The 22,264-nt window shown below is 41.8% G+C and overlaps 1 protein-coding gene across 1 annotated transcript in view; it reads left to right on the top strand.

The window, feature by feature from the left end:
- Positions 1 to 17,994, top strand: part of KCNG1 (potassium voltage-gated channel modifier subfamily G member 1) — a 166,959-nt gene extending 148,965 nt beyond the window's left edge. Inside the window, exon 3 of the mRNA XM_073580611.1 lies at positions 11,215 to 17,994. Coding sequence (XP_073436712.1) covers positions 11,215 to 11,973 — 759 coding nt within the window. The 3' untranslated portion in view covers positions 11,974 to 17,994. The remainder of the gene's footprint in view (positions 1 to 11,214) is intronic.
- Positions 17,995 to 22,264: the final 4,270 nt, after the last annotated feature.

Genomic DNA, 22,264 nt, shown 5'->3' with positions numbered 1-22,264 from the left:
ACCTGAAGTATTTTTTTTGTGAAAAAAAGTTAGATGTTCATTTTTTTTTTAAATATTCAAAAAAATTCCTGTGACGCACCTAAAGGGTTAATAAACTTCTTGAATGTGGTTTTGAGCTCCTTAAGGGGTGCAGTTTTTAGAATGGTGTCACTTTTGGGTATTTTCTATCATATAGACCCCTCAAAGTGGCTTCAAATGTGATGTGGTCCGTAAAAATAAAATGGTGTTGTAAAAATGAGAAATCGCTGGTCAACTTTTAACCCTTATAACTTCCTAACAAAAAAAAAATGTTGGTTCCAAATTGTGCTGATGTAAAGTAAACATGTGGGAAATGTTAGTTATCAAGTTTTTTGGGTGCCATATCTCTGTTATTTAAGGGCATAAAAATTCAAAGTTGGAAAATTGTGAAATTTTCAAAATTTTCGCCAAATTTCCGTTTTTCTCACAAATAAACGCAAGTTATTTGAATGAAATTTTACCACTAACATGAAGTACAATATGTCACGAGAAAATAATGTCAGAATCACCGGGATCCATGGAAGCGTTCCAGAGTTATGACCTAATAAAGGGACAGTGGTCAGAATTGTAAAAATTGACCCGGTCATGAACGTGCAAACCACCCTTGGGGGTGAAGGGGTTAAACAATGAATGGAGCAGAGGTTGAACATACACACCTCTGATCCATTGAAAGTGGTGCTGCAGAACCATGTTCTTTGATTGCTAGTGGTCCCAGTAGTCAGACAGCTATTCTTAAGGTTAACCCTAATTCTGACTTAAAGGCTGGAGTGACACTAGCGAGAAAAATGGACGAGTGCAATGCAATAAAAAAATCGCAATGCAGTCGACCCAATGTTAATCTATGGGGCAGCTCCCATCATCCGATTTTTTTTCTCGCCCGTTTTAATCGGGCTGAGAAAATCGCAGCATGCTGCGATTGTCAGCGATTATCAGCCACGACTCGCCAATGCAAGTCTATGGGTGTGAGAAAAAAATCGGATTACACACGGACCAGACGTGTGACTTGCGAGAAATACGCATCGGCGTGCTCTGACAAAAGCCGGCGTGTCAATTCATTTTGCGATACAGTAAAATCACACTGACATGTTTAATAACGAATAGAAAGAATAGATATAGACACATAGAATACATATATATATATATACACACATGTCATTGAGATACACACATATATATATATATATATATATATTTCTATTTCATAGAGTTCTACATGATGAATCCAAAGGGAGTTTGTAGCTATATTCCGCGCTGCAGCTTTAGACAAATTCAGCGGCAGCGCGGAATATAGCTACAAACTCCCTTTGGATTCATCATTTCTTTGGTCACTGAAGACCTGTGGATCTGCAGCAGCCGCTACCTACACGCTCTTATCTCATCCTAACCAGGTGAGCATATTTCATGATATACTGTCTTTTGTAACGTGGATAAGACCCTATTGCGCTTTTTTGTCTCCCCCTTTTTTTGCAATAGAGTTCTACATGACAGAATAGCCGCTAAATCAATTGTCGGCTTCGCTAAAAAATTCCAAAACCCAACATGACATGACACATGGTTTACATACAGTAAACCATTTCATTTCATTTAGTTTTTTATTTGTCTTTGATTAATAATTAGATTAGGGTATGTGTGTAAAATTTGGGACATGTAGGTGTTAAATTAAGGGGTTAATTAGTTGAAAAAAATTGCGTGGGCTCCCACGGTAATTTCTCTGTCAGAGAGGGAAAGAAAGTGAGTGAGGGCAGATATTAATAGCCTAGAGAGGGACCATTGTTTTTGGCCCCCTCTAGCTAAAAAAATCTGCCCCCAGCCACCCCAGAAAAAGCGTATCTATAAGATGCACCTTTTCTGGCACTTAGCCTCTCTATTCCCATTGCCTTTAGCAGTGGCTAATGGGTTAATAATAATGGGTTAATGTCACCTTGCTATTGAAAGGTGACATTAAGCCGGGTTAATAATGGAGAGGAGTCAATAAGACACCTATTCATTATTAACCCTAGAATAGTAAAGGGTTAAAAAAAAACCACACACATTAATTAAAAATTATTTTAATGAAATAATCACACCAAGTTTTTGACCACATTTATTAATCTGCTAATCCACAAAAAGCCATGCTTCTGGAAAAAAATAAAATAAAATAAAAAAACAATATACATACCTCTCCGCTGTTCAGTCAGGTCCACAGCTGTAATCCATCACAAGGGGTTAACTAGTTTACAACGGGGACTGGTGTTAATGCAACCGGCCCTCCTGTAAACCACTGCAGAATTAATGCCTTCATCTTTGTGCGGCCTCCCCGGCTGACCGGAGATGAACTAATAAGCGTGGGAAAGTTTCTGAACTTTTTCCCACACTCATCAGTTCACCTCAGGTCAGCAGGGGACTCCGCGCAGCCTCACTGACTACTTTACATCAGCACAATTTTTGAAACTTAAATATTTTTGTTAAGAAGTTATAAAGGTTAAAACTTGACCAGCGATTTCTCATTTTTCCAACAAAATTTACAAAACCATTTATTTTAGGGACCACCTCAAATTTGAAGTAACTTTGGGGGCTTTTATGACAAAAAAATACCCAAAGGTGACACCATTCTAAAAACTGCATCCCTCAAGGTGCTCAAAACCACATTCAAAAAGTTTATTAATCGTTTAGGTGCTTCACATGAATTGAAACAATGTGGAAGGAAAAAATGAACATTTAACTTTTTTCACAAAAATTTTACTTCGGACACAATTTTTTTTATTTTGACAAGGGTATCAGGAGAAAATGAACAATATTTGTTGTGCAAATTCTCCTGAGTACACCGATACCCCATGTGTGGATGAAGACCACTCTTTAGGCGCATGGCATGGCTCGGAAGGGAAGGAGCACCATTTGAGGTTTTGAATGTAAAACTGGCTGGAATCGAGAGCGGACGCCATGTCACGTTTGTATAGCCCCTGATGTATCTAAACAGTGGAAACCTCTCATAAGTGACCTTATTTTGGAAACCCCAAGGAACTTATCTAGATGGTTGGTGAGCACTTCGAACCCCCAAGTGGTTCACAGAAGTTAATAACGTAGAGCCATGAAAATAAAAAATAATTTTTTCCACAAAAATGATATTTTCACCCCCAATTTTTTATTTTCCAAAGTGTAATAGGAGAAACTGCACCCCAAAAGTTTGTCCTGAGTATGCCATATGTGAGGGTAAACTATTGTTTGGGCGCATGGCAGAGCTCGGAAGGGAAGTAACACCGTTTTACTTTTTCAACACAAAATTGGCTGGAATTGAGATTGGACGCCATGTTGCATTTGGAGAGTCCCTGATGTACCTAAACAGAGGAAACCCCCCAAAAATGACCACATTTTAGAAACTAGACCCTCAAGGAACTTATCTAGATGTTTGGTGAGCACTTTGAACCCCCAAGTGCTTCACTGAGGTTAATAACATAGAGCCATGAAAATAAAAAATATTTTCTCCACAAAAATGATCTTTTCGCACCCAATTTTTTATTTTTCAAATGGTAACAGGAGAAATTGGACCCCAAAACTTGTTCGCTGATACCCCATGTGTGGAGGAAGACCACTATTTGGGCGCATGGCAGGACCCGGAAGGGAAGGAGAAAGGTTTGACTTTTTGAACACAAAATTGGCTGGAATTGGGAGCAGAGGCCATGTCACTTTTGGAGGGCCCCTGATGTGCCTAAACAGTGGAAACCCCCCATAAGTGATACCATTTTGGAAACTAGACCCCTCAAAGAACTTACCTAGATGTAAGTAAGCATCTTGAACCACCAGGTACAAGGCAGAAGTTTATAACAGGGCTAAGAAACGTAAAAAAAAACCAACACATTTTTCCCACAAAATTTTTCTTTTAGCCCCAAATTTTTTATTTTCTTAAGGGTAACTGGAGAAAATGAACCCCAGAATTTGTTGTGCAATTTCTCCTGAGTGTGTCAATACCCCATGTGTGGGTGAAAACTACTTTTGAGGCACAGTGCAAAGCTCAAAAGGGAAGGAGCACCATATTGTAGTGCAGATTTTACTATTATGGTTTGAGGGTGCCATGACCCACTGGGAGAGCCCCTGAGGTGCCAGGACAGTAGAACGCCCCATAAGTGACCCCATTTTACAAACTACACCTCTCATTGAATTAATCTAGGGGTGTAATGAGCATATTGATACCAAGGGTGTGTCAAAGAATTTTATACCATTGGGCAGTGAAGAAAAAAATAATTACATTTTTACCACAAAAAGTTTGTTTTAGCCCCAGATTTAACATTTTCACACAAGAAGTGGGTAAAATTGGCACTAGAATGTGTCCCACAATTTCTACTGAATATAGAAATACATCATATATGGCTGTACAGCACTGCTTAGCCATACACAGAGTCTTGGCAGGGATGGAGTGCTGTTTGCCTCCTGGAGAGCAGATTTTCCTAGAATAGTTTGCGGACTCCATATACAGAACCCCCTAAGTGCTAGAGAAAATTCCCTTCCCCCCCCAAGTAACCCCATTTTGTAAATTATACCCCTGCCAAATGTGAATGCTAAAGGTGGTTTATGCACACTGGGGCTCAGAAGCGAGGGGGGCATTTGGAAGCACAGAATTTGCTGAATTTCTTTTGGCTTTTCCAGAGCCTTTTTTGCTACAAGTAACATGGAAGCCTCCTATATTTCTGTTAACAGATGACAGAAGTGAGTGGGGACTTTTTTTGTGGATTGAGTTGAAGCTTTTATTGGCAACATTTTTCATAATGTTTGTGATCACATTTATCCGGCGCTCTATGCTGAGCACATACTTTGGGGTTTCCATTTAAATCTCCGAGCTACGTGACAGATAAAACCCCTGAGGGATCCATTCACTATAATGAGGCAGCAGAGTTACTCTGGATTCCATCTGGCCTCTGATCAGCATCGTCTTTCCTTTCAGAGGTGCTGCAAAAAACTATGGTGGACTTCGCTTTTATGCACGCCGAAATAGACAGACACCACCAGATCACAGGTCCTTTGGTGTTCACAGTGCCTCCATCTACCTCATTATAGGGAATCTTTCACCGTTGGTTTTGCCTGAATTACGTATTTCAGAGATTTACATAGAAACCCCTATGCAAGCGCTCAGAGTAGAGCGCAGGATAAATGTGCACCAAGCCTTTCAGCGATCTTTGGGAGGCAGAAGGAACAAATCCACAGCAGGTGAAGAATTGGTTTTATTTATTTTTTACGCCATTCCTCATGCGGTATAAGTGATTAGGCGACTTTATTCTTCGTGTTGGCGCGATTACAGTGATAACAGATTTATGTCCTTTTTTATGTTTAGCTTCTGTCACACACTAAAAGATGCTTTTTTTTCAAAAATAAGAGAAAAATGTGCATTGCCACATTTTGAGAGCTATAATTTTTCCATATTTCAGCCCACAGCAATTCAGGAATTGTTTTGTTTTTTTTCTACATTCTGCATGTGGTAAAATTGATAAGACAGTTTTATATTTTTTTATGTTTTGGCGCTTTTACACAATGAAAACTTTTACAGAAAAAATTATGTTTGCATTGCTTTATTCTGAGCTATGACTTTTTTATTTTTCCGCTGATGGAGCTGTATGATGGCTTCTTTTTTGCGGGACAAGATGGCGCTTTCAGTGATACTATTTTTATTACCATTCGTCTTTTTGATGGCACTTTATTCCACTTTTGTTTTTGTTTTTTACAGCGTTCACTGAAGGGGTTAACTAGTGTGACACTTTTTAGATCGGATTGTTCCGGACGCGGCGATACCAAACGTGTACTTTTTTTTTTTTTTTTTACATAAAATTGTGTATTTATTAGTGGATTTTTAAATTATTATTATTATTATTTTGTACATTTTTTAACGTGTTTAAAAAAAAAAGTTTTCCTTTTTACCTAGTCCCTTTATGGAACTCACTTTCTTTTTTTTTTTTACTTTGATTGCAGGTATAATACATTGCAATGCTTTAGCATTGCAGTGCATTATACTTATACTCAAAGCTTCTGACACCATGCTGTGAGCATGGTCTCAGAGGCTTTCCGTAGCTGTAAGACCTGGGGGTCATCATGATGACCCCGGGACACCTAGGCGATGATCGGGCCCCACGATGATGTAGCGGGGATGCCGATCTGAAGACAGATGGAGCTCCTGTCCCTCTGCCTCCCTCCTGAACACTGCAATTATGCTCGATCGCAGCAATTAGGGGGTTAGCAGCAAGGGGCGGCGCGGACACTGATCCGGCCTGTTAGTGCAGATGCTCAGCCACTGGCAGAGCTAAGCTGCTGCACTGATCGGGAGGGGGTGCTGCCCAATCACAGCGATCTGGGTGCGGGGCCGGATGGCATGGGTCCCAGCACCTCTTCCCGTGCCTCTTAGATGTCTGTTTACACGCAGTGACAGTTTAAATGCATGAGAGGCAGAGTCCGTCATGGTACGGGAACAGACATCCTGCCATGACGGCCTATGTCCGTCAATGGATGTTAAGGGGTTAAGCACATTGTTTTTTTAAGCCAACTGCAGTGGGGACACAGAGATTGCTCCAAAACGCTTTAAGACTATGTTCCCTTGATAAGTATTTGGTGAGTTTTTCTTGTTGCAGATTTTCTGCAGCATTTCTGCACTTACAGTGCCTTGCGAAAGTACTCAGCCCCCTGGAACTTTTCAACCTTTTCCCACATATGCTTCAAACATAAAGATACCAAATGTAAATTTTTGGTGAAGAATCAACAACAAGTGGGACACAATTGTGAAGCTGAATGAAATTTATTAGTTATTTTAAATTTTGGTGGAAATTCAAAAACTGAAAAGTGGTGCGTGCATTATTAATCGGCCGCTTTAACTTAATACTTTGTTGCGCCACCTTTTGCTGCGATTACAGCTGCAAGTCGCTTGGGGTATGTCTCTATCAGTTTTGTACATCGAGAGACTGAAAGTCTTGCCCATTCTTCCTTGGCAGCTCGAGCTCAGTGAGGTTTGATGGAGATCGTTTGTGAACAGCAGTTTTCAGCTCTTTCCACAGATTCTCGATTGGATTCAGGTCTGGACTTTGACTTGGCCATTCTAACACCTGGATACGTTTATTTGTGAACCATTCCATTGTAGATTTTGCTTTTTGTTTGGGATCATTGTCTTGTTGGAAGACAAATCTCCATCCCAGTCTCAGGTCTTTTGCAGACTCCAACAGGTTTTCTTCAAGAATGGTCCCTCCATCCATCTTCCCATCAATTTTAACCATCTTCCCTGTCCCTGCTGAAGAAAAGCAGGCCCAAACCATGATGCTGCCACCACCGTGCTTGACAGTGGGGATGGTGTGTTCAGGGTGATGAGCTGTGTTGCCTTTACGCCAAACATATTGTTTGGCATTGTTGCCAAAAAGTTTAAGTTTGGTTTCATCTGACCAGAGCATCTTCTTCCACATGTTAGGTGTGTCTCCCAGGTGGCTTGTTGCAAACTTTAAGCGACACTTTTTATGGATATCTTTGAGAAATGGCTTTCTTCTTGCCACTCTTCCATAAAGGCCAGATTTGTGCAGTGTACGACTGATTGTTGTCCTATGGACAGATTGTCCCACCTCAGCTGTAGATCTCTGCAGTTCCTCCAGAGTGATCATGGGCCTCTTGGCTGCATCTCTGATAAGTCTTCTCCTTGTCTGAGATGAAAGTTTAGAGGGACTGCCGGGTCTTGGTAGCTTTGCAGTGGTATGATACTCCTTCCATTTCAATATGATGGCTTGCACAGTGCTCCTTGGGATGTTTAAAGTTTTGGAAACCATTTTGTATCCAAATCCGGCTTTAAACTTCTCCACAACAGTATCACGGACCTGCCTGTTGTGTTTCTTTTCATGATGCTCTCTGTGCTTCAAACAGAACCCTGAGACTATCACAGAGCAGGTGCATTTATACGGAGACTTGATTACACACAGGTGGATTATATTTATCATCATTGGTCATTTAGGACAACATTGGATGATTCAGAGATCCACAATGAACTTCTGGAGTGAGTTTGTGAGTGAGTTTGCGGCACTGAAAGTAAAGGGGCCGAATAATATTGCATGCCTCACTTTTCAGTTTTTGACTTTCCACAAAAATTTAAAATAACCAGTAAATTTTGTTCAACTTCACAATTGTGTTCCACTTATTGTTGATTCTTCACCAAAAATTTACATTTGGTATCTTTATGTTCGAAGCATGATATGTGGGAAAAGGTTGAAAAGTTCCAGGGGGCCGAAAACTTTCGCAAGGCACTGTGTTAGATAAATAAGGTTACTTGAGTTTTACATGAGCATTTTGGCGCTGTGGTTTTCATCTCTTTTTGGTATGCCCTGTTTTACATAAAGCTGCTTTGTTTTTGATATTTTGTAGCATTTGGCTTTGACAAAATTTTGTTGATACAGTCATGTGCGGATTACATGTGTTTTTAGTGCACATGCATAAGCATTTTTTACCAGTGGATTTTCTGAAACAAGTCTATGGGGGAAATCCACACACAAACCTCATCGTACCAGCAAGAGAAATTGGCATGTTGTGCCGGTCAGTTTATGCAGCATAAAGAAACACATTGGGCATGAGATTTCTAGATGTCGCATCCACTTTACTGGAACTGTAAGATGCCATGGGTTTTTTGCACAGCGAAAATACACTGCATCAAAAACTCATGAAAACCTAAAGCTAAAAGCTGAGCTTTGATTTGGTGATACAGAAGCTTAGATCATCTTTCAAAAGATGAGAGCGAGGGGCTGCAAACCCGAGGTGTCAGACAAGCTCTTTGATGAAATAACTTTAATAACTACACTCAGAATAGGTGATAACTTACTAAAAGGTGGGGTCCAACAACTGGGAAATGCGCTGAATGGGAAAATGGGGATTTTTTTTATCCCTGATAAAGTACTCTTAAAACCCTTACAAAATGACGTGGTAGATCAGATGCTCAGCTGCACCTATATTCATTTTCTATAAGGCCTATTTAAAAAAAAATGTCTAAAGGGCCACCATGGCTGTTAACAGGGTGCCTTTGTTCCTTTTGAACATTGAAGATAAGTAACTGTGTGTGTTGGTCATTACCTTTGTCATTAAAGGGGCCTTAGAGTATAAGTCTGCAGTCACTTTATGTGACTGTAGACTTGGGAATCCTCATAGCGTGTGCACTGCGTGCTGTCAGGGTTCTCTGGTGCTGCTGCGGACAGATAGGGTGTGTCCACACGTTGCGGATTCTGCTGCGGATCCGCAGCAGATTTGGCCCTGCGATTGCTGCGATGTACAGAAACTTTATTTTCAATGGAAAACAAAAACCCCAGTGCACATGCTATGGATTTTTCCGCGGTTTCAAATCCGCAGCATATCACTTCTTTGTGCGGAATCCACAGCGGTTTCACACCTGCTCCACTGTACAGGTGTCAAACCGCAGGCTAATCCGCAGGTCTTTTGACCTGCGGATTTACCTGTGGATTTTGCAAAATCCGCGCGGAAAATTCCGCAGCAGAATCCGCAACGTGTGCATATACCCTTATGCGCGCGCACTGTGAGGATTCATAAGTCTGCAGTCACATAAAGTATAGTGACTGCAGACTTGTAGCCTAAGGCCGGATAACCCCTTTAAATATTTTCACATCTCATCTGGGCCATGTAAATGAATATCTTTGTATTGAGAAAAAGAAAAAAAAAAGGTATAATGTAGAATGTTGATCCAGTTTATTGACTAATGGGATCAGAAGGTAAAATTTGCTCTGTCAGAGGATATTCGTTCATGTACAGTATGTTGTACTCATACCCCCCCACCTTCCCTTCATTCAGTATACTCTACAATCTCTTGGCTGAACTTGATGGATGTCTTTTATCAGCAATGCTTATAGGTTTTCATGAGGCAATTGTAAACCAAGTGTCCCTTTATAAGGTAAACAAGTCTATACAGCTGTATTTTAATATACAATCATTTTGCCCTACAGAAAAAGTTGAAAAAGCCAGGAATATTCATAAGTATATATAATTACACTAAACGTTCTTCATAACAACCCGCTTTAGATATGGCCAGTGATTTTCCCTGGTACTCTCTGCCTTTAGTATGAAGAATGCAATCAGTGAGTAGCCTTCAAAGGTAACAACATGAACGCATTGAACAAGTCATAAAAAAGTGACATGAACATTAATCAAATTTAGTCACGTTGCCATTCACTGACCTCTGTAGCCTCAGGTCTAATCTTAATGTACAGAAATGAATTACACTGATCACACAGTGAGTAGGAGAAAATAATCTCATACATGTCCCTGTCATTTGTCTCCAATCAGTGTATGATCACTGGGGTAAAAGATGTATAAAATTTCAAAATTTAAATTTTTTTCATCACTGGGAAGGATGTCCTACACTGACATACAATTTAGTCCCAGACATGACAGCAGCATGTCAGCACATTCATTGTATCCATCTCATCTATGAGTCACATTTGAAACATCTGGACAAGACATATATAATAAAAACATGTGCAAGAAATGATTGAATGATGTATCCCCAATAGGTCTGGGAAAATAAGGTGTTCACTGTAGGTGATGGCAACCAATTTTTGGTCCAGAAAGATAACATATTGAAACATCATCCTCTATGGAGGATCCGTGGAAATGCTTGTCGTTTGTCATGATGAAGACGTGTGTCACTTCAAAACGCGTTGACAAATAAACCGCATTTCCACAGATCTTGTCTCCTGCTTATCACTGGGTCATCAGCAGCTTAGATTTTAATTCACTTTTCTCCAGCTTCACCAAGGGTTGACATTGACTTTCAGGATTGCAAGTTAGGCTGGTTTCACATTTGCGTTTGGAGGCGCAGTGGACACTCGCCGTGAAGCTCCGCCCACTGCTGCGCCTCCTCCGGTCAGCTCCGCCTATGGGCACAAGCCGCTGCATGCGGCCTGCGTACCCTATCTTTAGCATTGGGTACGCAGGCATGCTTTTGCCGCCGCATGCGTCCTTTTGACGGTGCGGCGACCTGCGCCAAACGCAACTTGTGAAAACGTAAATGTGAAACTAGCCTTACAATTAGTGGTGCTAGAGATCAAGTCCTCTTCCTTTATGAAAAGACAGTTTGCATAGTAATTTTGTAAACACTACAATCCCCTAGGTAATACCTGGAATGCGAATGGTCTCTCTTATTTATTTATATTGGGTAATTACTGCATGGATTCTTTTCCTGTTTTTTTGACTGTTTCCTCTTTTCTACAGGGTGAATGTTCCAGCATGTGCTATAACATCTTCATAGTGGAGTCGGTCTGTGTGGGCTGGTTCTCCCTCGAGTTTGTCTTGAGATTCATTCAAGCTCCCAGCAAGTTTGCATTTTTGAGGAGGCCTCTGAACCTAATAGACATTGTGGCCATACTACCTTACTATATCACGCTGGTTGTGGACAACACGTCTGTGGACCAGAAGAAGCCAGGATCAGGGAACACATATCTGGATAAAGTAGGCCTTGTACTGCGCATACTCCGTGCCTTGAGGATTCTGTATGTAATGCGCCTTGCTAGGCATTCACTAGGCCTGCAGACATTGGGCCTTACTGCCAGACGGTGCACTCGTGAATTTGGTCTGTTGCTGCTTTTCCTCTGTGTAGCCATCGCACTTTTTGCCCCCTTGTTGTACTTGATTGAGAATGAAATGGCCGACTCTCAGGAGTTCACTAGTATTCCTGCTTGTTATTGGTGGGCAGTAATCACCATGACCACAGTTGGCTATGGTGATATGGTGCCCAGGAGCATACCGGGCCAGGTGGTAGCTCTCAGTAGCATCCTGAGTGGGATTTTGCTGATGGCCTTTCCGGTGACTTCTATCTTCCACACCTTCTCTCGATCATATTTGGAGCTGAAACAGGAACAGGAGAGAATGATTTGCCGAAGGGCACAGCTGCTGAGTAAGACTCAGCTTGGCAACATGTCACATGGAAGTGACATTGTATCCGAGAGCATGTCATCTGAAACAAAGGACTAATCCATTACGTTACAAGCCAAAATTGCTACAGAAGCTACAGTTGGAGAATGGCTTCTTAAAGATGATTGCGACTACTAAATAGCTTTCTTCAGAAATCGCAAAACCGATGGGGCACTTTTGCTTCCAATAACAATACTGGCATCACCAGGCACAACCAGCTTATATGGTCAATAAAAAAGAAATGTGTGTCTCTGAGGCAATTCCTACTAACTTGAAATCAAGATCCCTAATTTTTTTTAGATATAATTTAGCAAAATTCAATATAATCCAAACACACTGAAGGTCAAATGTCATTGTGTATATTTAACATAATGTTACAGTTTATACATGGATTAAATTTGCATAAAAAGTAGTCACTTTGTAAATCCATTCCATTAAATCTCATGTATTGATCCTAAATTACAGTTGGATATACAGTGGGTACGGAAAGTATTCAGACCCCTTTACATTTTTCACTCTGTTTCATTGCAGCCATTTGGTAAATTCAAAAAGTTCATTTTTTTCTCATTAATGTACAGTCTTCACCCCATCTTGATTGAAAAAAAAACAGAAATGTAGACAGTTTCAAATTTATTTAAAAAGAAAATCTGAAATATCACATGGTCACAAGCAGGGACGTAACTATCACGGTCGCAGCAGTCGGCGCTGCGACCGGGCCCGGGGGGGAGTCAGGCAGGTCAGACCATGATGTCTACCAACAGTCCCGATTCTCGCGGGACAGTCCCGTTTTTGACCCCCCCCCGTGTCCCGCCCCGGGACACTATTCTTCCTGCACTGCACTGAGCCGCCACGCCCCCCCATGCACCCCATCCTCACCCTCCCAGACAGACCCACAGCAGCCTGCAATGACGTCCTAGGCTGTGTTCTTTTCTGTGCGCACAGGACCTGCGTTGAGGTCACAGGACGGGAGGAGTCAGGGGTCACATGATCAGGAGCCTCAGTGTATGCAGGACTCTGCTGTGCTGGTTGTTATGGTCCTGGATGAGGGTAAGTTTATGTGTGGAGTCAGGAGGGGTTTACAGGGTGGCTGTAGCAGAGCCGTGTGTGTACGATATGTACGGAGCAGAGCCGTGTGTGTACAGGGTGTACGGAGCGGAGCCCTGTGTGTACGAGGTGTACGGAGCAGAGCCGTGTGTGTACGGGGTGTACGGAGCGGAGCCCTGTGTGTACGAGGTGTACGGAGCAGAGCTACGTGTGTACGAGGTGTGAAGAGCGGAGCTGTGTGTGTACGGAGCGGAGCCCTGTGTGTATGAGGTGTACGGAGCAGAGCCATGTGTGTACAAGGTGTGCGGAGCGGAGCCATGTGTATGAGGTGTACGGAGCGGAGCCGTGTGCGTACGAGGTGTACAGAGCGGAGCCGTGTGTGTACGAGGTATACAGAGCGGAGCCGTGTGTGTAAGAGGTGTACGAAGCGGAGCCGTGTGTGTGCGACGTGTGCGGAGCAGAGCAGTGTGTTCATGAGGTGTGCGGAGCCGTGTGTGTACGGAGCAGAGCCGTGTGTACGAGGTGTACGGAGCGGAGCCGTGTGTGTAAGAGGTGTACGGAGCGGAGCCGTGTGTGTACGAGGTGTACGGAGTGGAGCCGTATGTGTTCGAGGTGTATAGAGCGGAGCTGTGTGTGTACGAGGTGTACGGAGCGGAGCCGTGTGTACAAGGTGTACGGAGCAGAGCCGTGTGTGTACGAGGTGAGTGGAGCAGAGCCATGTGTGTACGAGGTGTGCGGAGCGGAGATGTGCGTGTATTTTGGCATGGTGGGGTAGGGCCCCATTTGAAAGTTCGCACCGGGGCCCATAACTTTGTAGTTACGCCACTGGTCATAAGTATTCAGACCCTTTGCTCAGTATTGATTAGAAGCACCCTTTTGAGCTAGTACAGCCATGAGTCTTCTTGGGAATGATGCAACAAGTTTTTCACACCTGGATTTGGGGAACCTCTGCCATTCTTCCTTGCAGATCCTCTCCAGTTCAATCAGGTTGGATGGTGAACGTTGGTGTACAGACATCTTCAGGTCTCTCCAGAGATGCTCAATTGGGTTTAGGTCAGGGCTCTGGCTGGGCAAGTCAAGAATAGTCACAAAAAGTTCTATCTTCGTCTCATCAGACTAGATAATTTTATTTCTCAGTCTAGGAGTCCTTCATGTGTTTTTTAGCAAACTCTAGCAGGCTTTCATATGTCTTGCACTGAGATGAGGCTTCCGTTGGTCCAATCTGCCATAAAGGCCCGACTTGTGGAGGGCTGCAGTGATAGTTGACTTTGTGGAACTTTCTCCCATCTCCCTACTGCATCTGTGGAGCTCCGCCACAGTGATCTTGGGGTTCTTCTTTACCTCTCACCAAGGCTCTTCTCCCACTATTGCTCAGTTTGGCTGGACAGCCAGGTCTAGGAAGACTTGTGGTGGTCCCAAACTTCTTCCATTTAAGGATTATGGAGGCCACTGTGCTCTTAGGAACCTTGAGTACTGCAGATATTATTTGGTAACCTTGGCTAGATCTGTGCCTTGCCACAATTCTGTCTCTGAGCTCCTTGGCCAGTTCCTTTGACCTCATGATTCTTATTTGGTCTGACATGCACTGTGAGCTGTGAGGTGTTATATTGACAGGTGTGTGCCTTTACAAATCAAGTCCTATCAGTCTAATTAAACACAGCTGGACGTCAATGAAGCAGTAGAACCATCTCAAAGAGGATCACAAGGAAATGGACAGCATCTGAGCAAAGGGTCTGAATACTTATGAGCATGTGATATCTGTTTTTCTTTTTTAATAAATATGCAAAAATTTCTACATTTCTGTTTTTTTCAGTCAAGATGGGGTGCAGAGTGTACATGAATGAGAAAAAAATGAACTTTTTTGAATTTACCAAATGGCTGCAATGAACAAAGAGTGAAAAATGTAAAGGGGTCTGAATACTTTCCGTACACATTGTACAACTCCGTAGCTTCAGAGATGAAATCTCCCATATTCAAGAGTATAATTTCATTATGTAAGGCTGTGTTCACATGCTGCATTTTTGCTGCTTTTTTTCTGCAGGCAGGCAAAACTCGCTCTCTTGTAAAGAAGCTGCTTAAAAAAGCAGGTTTTGCTGCGTTTTTATTGCCTCTTGTGAATGCTTATAATGTTTAGTGCCCCCCAAAAACATGATGCAACTTCCTTTGGTTTTTGCACCACAAACAGTGAAATCTTATACCTGTGTCTTTGCACTTACTCATTGATTCTGAAAAAGCTGCAAAACCGCTGAAAAAGCTGAAAGAAGTGACGTGATGCAGTTTTAAAAAAAAAAACAGCAGTTTTACAATTCAGTCAGGAAAAAAAACAATGTGTACATGAGATTTCTGAAATCTCATAGCTTTTGATGGTACTGTAAAACACAGTGTTCAATTTGTATTAAAAAACACAGCAAAAACGCAATGTGGGAACATAGCCTAACTCAGGATCGTTACAGAATAACTAATATATGTTGACTTTGACTCCACCAGCAAAATTGTTGGTGCAGCTCTGGAGTGCAGCACATTTTTCTGCAGTAAAAACCAAAGTGTTGACAGGGAAAAATGCATAAATACAGATGTTTTTGCATGCGATTTTTGGGGGGTTTATTTGAAAAATGCTGTAAAAGTGCTGAAACAATAAGACACAACAATGCACAGAAAAAATGTTGCAAAACCACAATGAGTGAACAAGCCCTAACATGGGTTCTCACGTAGGATCAGTACAAGAGTAGAAATGCATTTACAACAGCAATTTCATAGTTTATTTATAAAAACATTTACCTTATTTTTTAGACCATAAGACACACCAGACCATAAGACACACCCCAAATTTTCAGAAGGAAAAAAATTAATGCGTCAAATGGGGGTCCGTCTTACAGTCCGAATTCAGCTTATCGGGGTGGGGGATGATCGGGAGCGCTGGTGGAGCGGGGTCACAGGAGGCGTTCGGTGGTCTGGCGATGATCTGACTCTCATGCCAGGCTGGTGCGGCAGTCTTGATGGTGTGGGGGCTCCACCGACATTTTAGGAAAGCCAACAGCCCCTGCACATCCATTGCTGCAATGCGGTGGCTTCCGGGAAGGTGGCAGCCGGAGGCAGCGCATGCGCAGAATTACATCTCTGCATTGATATCTTGTCTCCCGAGATCTCGTTGCCAAGATCTCAATCTGCACATGCGCCGCCTCCGGCGGCCATTTTCCCAGTCATTACAGCAGTGGAAGTGCGGAGGCTCCAGGCTTTCACAAAATGTCGGAGAAGCCCCCGCAACACTGTGCACCGCCGAACCTGCCGCACCAGCCTTTGATGGGAGTCATATCACCCTGCAGCATCGGACCAATGAACACTACCTCTTCCCAGCCTAGAATCGCCTGACTCCTGCTGCCACCACACTCCTGGTAAGTACATCCGGATCATAAGACGTACCCCTATTCCCCCAAAACAATTTGGGGGAAAAAGTGTGTCTTATAGTCCGAAAAATGCGGTACTTATAAACTATAAAAAAAAGAAAAGGTGAGCAATTAATTGAGATCATCACCACCCAGGTGAGAACAGCTCCCATATGTCTTCAACTCTACGAGCAGCTTAATGGCTCAGTGGTTAGCACTGTTGCTTTGCAGCACTGTGGTCCTGGGCTCAAATCCCACCAAGGACAACATCTGAGGAGTCTGTATGTTCTCCCAGTGCTTGTGTGGGTTTCCACTTGGTTCTCTGGTTTCCTCCCACACTCCAAAGACATATTGATAGGGAATTTATAGTGTGAGCCCCATGTGGGACAGTGATGATGTCTGTAAAGCACTGTTATTAATTAATGTTGCAATATAAGCGAGTAAAATAAACTCTACAACTGTAAAGTGTCACTTCATCTGACTTGAGCCATGCACCACAAAGTTCCTTAGATCTCTAATGATAAAGGAAACAACAATTTACCACAAGGAGTTAGGAAACTTATTAGCCTATAGTTAATATAGCTGCACATTATCAGCAAGTGCTATCTGGCATGGACAGTATAACACATCCATGGTGTGGGCTTTACTCATGCTATTAGGATGATCTTATTCACATCATGAATAGAATATAAGCTGGGCTTCAGCTTTGATAGGATTTCATGTAAATTATAGCTGGGATGACCACAATGTCACCTGCAGCCGTAAAGGTAACCTGTCAGGAGATTCATGCTGTACAATCAACAGGTAACATTAATCAGACAAGCATACTCCCTTGCTTGACTTTTCAAGACACATTTTCTCTGAAATGCTGGTGCATTTCAAGAGTAAAACATTGAAGACTGCAATAACACATCCAGCATCTTATTCATGCTGCCAGTGGTTTCAGGCAGCATGAATCTCCTGACAGATTACCTTTAGGCACTTTTAAAGGGAATCAGTAACTGGAAGGGGCTTCTTAGGAATGGTGATATCTCCTTTTATTATTTCTTTTTTATATATTGCAGTGATGGTAGTATATGCCATTTTCAGTGGTTAACTAAGAATACACTGCACCCTCTACACTGGAGCTAAGGATTCATGTGGACGGAAATGTCATACTTTGCTAGTAGCATGTTAACATAGAAGGATAGGACCCCCTGATGATACTAATGTGTCACATCATAATGTATCTGACATTAAAATGGCAATCTAGATTAACCCCATCTCCTTAGAGAAAAAAGCCATATAGAAAACAATTTACATCTTTTACTTGTCTTGTATTAATCTTGAATTGCATCATGTCTTATTCTTCAGTAAGTGGAGAGAATATGTACAAAAAAGATGAAGTAAATCAATTGTAAAGTTACAAAACTTGAAATGATGCGGTGCACTTTCAGCATGTGATATCCAAGTTTGCTAAAAAGCCACAAACGCTCAGAAACCATAAACAACAGTCAATAGCTTTAATATAGAATATTTTTTGTGTCAAAGCATAACAACTTCTGTGTATGAAATCATATTTTTGTCATAAATGATATTATTTATAAGATGTTATTTGTACATATCTGTACACAGAGAGGTGATCACCTGTAATTAATAAAGTGGTGATATAATGTGTCCGTCCTCCATGTGTGTTTTTTACCCAGTTTTCTGCAGAGTTCACTTCTTTCCCGGGTGAGAGGAGCACTTTGTTGTGCGCAGACTTCCATATGGAGGATTAGGGGGAGAATGAGTCATTAGTAAACACAGATGTTCTGTTACTGGTTATCATGTGGAGAGGAGTTTATATGACAGTTGTAACAATAAGTAGGAAGGTTTGTTTGTCAGATTGAGAAAAGCTTTGTACTATAAAGACAAGCAGATTCGCCATCCTTGCTGTGATCACTGAATTAATCTCCTGCAACACAGCTCACTGCTTGCACCGATCAGACAGATGGAGTGGCGCATAGTGGGATGTATTTCGCGGATTGTTTCTAAGGGGGATTTACAATAGAAAACATGTTCATACAGTGAAGTGAGCAGGGAAGTTGTGTTAGCGCTTGGTGCTCTTGGTCTGGCGGCCTGGATCCAGACTGACTGCTCTAATCTAAGCTCTCCAGAGGAGAGCAACTCTATGCCAAAAACTCCATAAATATTCATACTAGAGAAAATAATTGTTACATGCGTGGTTGTGGAACCACTGTGCCACAGTCTGGGGAGAGCCTGGAAGGCCATAACTAAGGAACCACCTGGTTCTTCACTAGAGTCCTGATGGTGTGGTTAGACTTGAACCCAGGTAGATGCCAATTACCACTCCAGGACCCCGGAGCAGTAGCAGCTGACTGCCAAAAGGGTGTAGGAAAGCAGGGATTGACTTAGAAATTCAGAACAACCAGGAACTGGATAGCTGCAGGACAGATACTGCATGGCTGGTAAATAAAACGGAACCGGAACACAGAAACGGACAGTGCAGACGTCAAGAACACAGGACGGACAAGTGCAGGATTACAAGAGCAGGTTCAGACTAGATGGGGGAAGGAAGCGGTATAGGTGCAGACAAAGTGGATCGGAATCAGGACTTAGTATAGGCAGGACAGACTCAAGATCAGGAGGACTGACGGAAAAAGGATCAGAGAACTCGGATACAGGGACCTTACAACTAAACACACTTGTAACAAACTAGAGGCTGAAGTTACTAAGGCACCTCCCTATAGGGGAGTGTGCCTTAAATATATGATGTCTCTCAGTCATTAGCTGGAGACATTTTCAAAAGTGTGCGTGCTGCCACTTTATGAGATGTGCACACGTGCCGTAAGAACACTCCCACGAGAACTACGTGTCGAGCACAGGCCCTGGGAGGAAGCAGACGCTGCTGAGAACAGAGCAGTGTTCACAGGTGAGGGGGCGTGCTGGTGAACCTCCCGAGAGGGGACAGGGAGATCGTGCAGGGGTTAAGATGCTGTTCTAAGGCTGGAGTCACCCTACACATATAAAATAAAATCGGTCCGATTCTCACTGCCAAGAGTCACACGGGTGTAATGCAAGTGTCATACGAGTACAATCCGATTTTTCACACCTAGCATCCGATTTACATCCGAATGCAGTGTGATTGCTATCCGATTGCAATGCGATTTTAACATCCTGTCAGCTCATGCTGTGATTTTACAGTACGTGCCTGCTGAATTGACGGCTTTCCTTATAATAAATATATATATACTGTATATTACACATACATACATTCAGCTCTGGTAAAAATTAAGAGACCACTGCACAGTTTTATAAAAATCAGCTTCTCTACATGTCTAACAGCCATTCCATTCCAGTGTCAGTGAGCGTCATGTTGCCTCCATCCTTAAAATTTCTAAGATGGCAGTCCATTACAAGAAGGTCAAGCAGCAGAAAACGACTCTCCACTGACCGGGATGACCGTCATCTTATTTGAATTTCACTCAGAAACCGCAGGATGACATCAAGTGCAAGAACAGTTCATAGCAGGCTCCTGGAGGCAGGGCTCAAGTCATATAAAGGTAGAAAAAAGGATTTCATCAATGAGAAGCAAAGGAGAGCAAGGCTGAAGTTTGCCAAAGACCATAAGGATTGGACCATAGAGGACTGAAGTAAGGTAATCTTCTCTGATGAATTTTCAGCTTTTCCCAACACCTGGTCGTCTAATGGTTAGACAGAGACCCGGAGAGGCAGACAAGTCACAGTGTCTTGCACCCACTGTGAAATTTGATGGAGGATCGGTGATGATATGGCTGGAACTGAGGAGGTTAATCTTTGCGAAGGGCGTATGAATCAACCCACATACAAGGTTATCCTGGAGAATGAGTTGATTCCTTCTGCTCAGGCAATGTTCCCCAACTCTGATGACTGGTTTTTCCAGCAGGACAATGTGCCATGCCACACAGCTAGGTCAATCAATGTGTGGATGAAGGACCACCACATCAAATCCCTGTCATGGCCAGCCCAATCTCCAGACCTAAACCCAAATGAAAATCTGTGGAATGTAATCAAGAGGAAGATGGATAGTCACAAGCCATCAAACAAAGAACTGCTTAAATTTTTGTACCAGGAGTGGCATAAGGTCACCCAAAAGCGGTGTGAAAGACTGGTGGAAAGCATGCCAAGACTCATGAAAGCTGTGATTAAAAATCATAGTTATTCCACAATATATTGATTTCTGAACTCTTCCTGAGTTAAAACATTATATATTGTAGGGATTGTACTCGCTCAGGTGCAACGGGAGTCAATCAGGAGGCACGTTCCTTTTAAAGTTCATAGGGTTTATTGCGGCATAACCCATCAAGCAGCACAAAACAAAAGAAATAGCCTTTAGCTCAGGCAAAAGAAAGCACAAATGTCCATTACTTCAGGCTCAGTCCTGGAGCCCCAGCACACACAGGAGGCTTATGCCTCCCCACATACAGCTCTCTGTTTCAGGAGTAGTCTACATTATAAAGGTGAAAAGATTTACTCAAGGGTGGATAAAAAAGTGCCACAAGATAAGAGCAGAATGTGCAGCATGAATGATGATACAATGATGGTACAATGATAAAGTAATAAAAATAATAATAATAACAAATGGCAAAATTTTTTGTGGAAAAAATGCCTTTATTAAAATATATTGGCACAACAATTAAGTGCATTAAAATTATATATATATAGAATCATAAAAAAGAAAAAATGATAATAAAATATAAAACCACATATGCGGTGTACTTATGTATATTGGAAAACCCGTTCCATAACAAGAAAGGCTGAATTAATAATACAGGTTAAAAAAGTGCATAATTATAGTGACACAAAAAAAAATAAATATACATTAATAAATGTGTCAAAAGTGCAGCTGTGCAAATAAGTAAAAAACGCCCTAAGGCGTGTGCTATTAAACCAAAAAAATATACCTGTAAGCCAATGACCGCAATGTGGATAATGTAATGGGGCGCGTCATTACATTATCCACATTGCGGTCATTGGCTTACAGGTATATTTTTTTGGTTTAATAGCACACGCCTTAGGGCGTTTTTTACTTATTTGCACAGCTGCACTTTTGACACATTTATTAATGTATATTTTTTTTTTTTTTGTGTCACTATAATTATGCACTTTTTTACCTGTATTATTAATTCAGCCTTTCTTGTTATGGAACGGGTTTTCCAATATACATAAGTACACCGCATATGTGGTTTTATATTTTATTATCATTTTTTCTTTTTTATGATTATATATATATATATAATTTTAATGCACTTAATTGTTGTGCCAATAAATTTTAATAAAGGCATTTTTTCCACAAAAAATTTTGCCATTTGTTATTATTATTATTTTTATTACTTTATCATTGTACCATCATTGTATCATCATTCATGCTGCACATTCTGCTCTTATCTTGTGGCACTTTTTTATCCACCCTTGAGTAAATCTTTTCATATACACCGGATGGTCTGCCATCCTTTTCTTGGGAGATTGGTTCAATCACACTTTTTTATATATTTATATCTTTATTTATATTAATGTGATTATTACACTTTATATTAGTATTTTGTGTTTGTATTTTTTCTCCTTGTCTATTTACATTATAAAGGTATAGCCACACCCACGAACCCAGCAGCTGACTAGTCATGTGATTGTGACCTCACCACAGGTCATTGCAAAACATCAGAAGTATAATGCTATCCATTAGGGCTTATGTGTACTAAAGAAACACTCTGGGCATACATTACAGAGACCAGCCATCTCTGAGACACATACCTCCCATCGACTATACAACCCTTAGCCACGCCACATACCTCCCCCTCTGCCTAAAGCTGTGGGGCTTGGCACTTTCCCCTACTAGACAAGGGATTCGTGAGAGGGCATCGGCATTACCATGTAGCTTTCCGGCCCCATGTTCTACATGGAAG

This window comes from Dendrobates tinctorius, unplaced genomic scaffold, assembly GCF_039654945.1.
Source record: "Dendrobates tinctorius isolate UK_male_01 unplaced genomic scaffold, ASM3965494v1 ptg000065l, whole genome shotgun sequence".
NCBI lineage: Eukaryota > Metazoa > Chordata > Amphibia > Anura > Dendrobatidae > Dendrobates > Dendrobates tinctorius.
The sequence above is the reverse complement of the archived record's forward strand: the minus strand, read 5'-3'. Positions and strand labels throughout refer to the sequence as shown.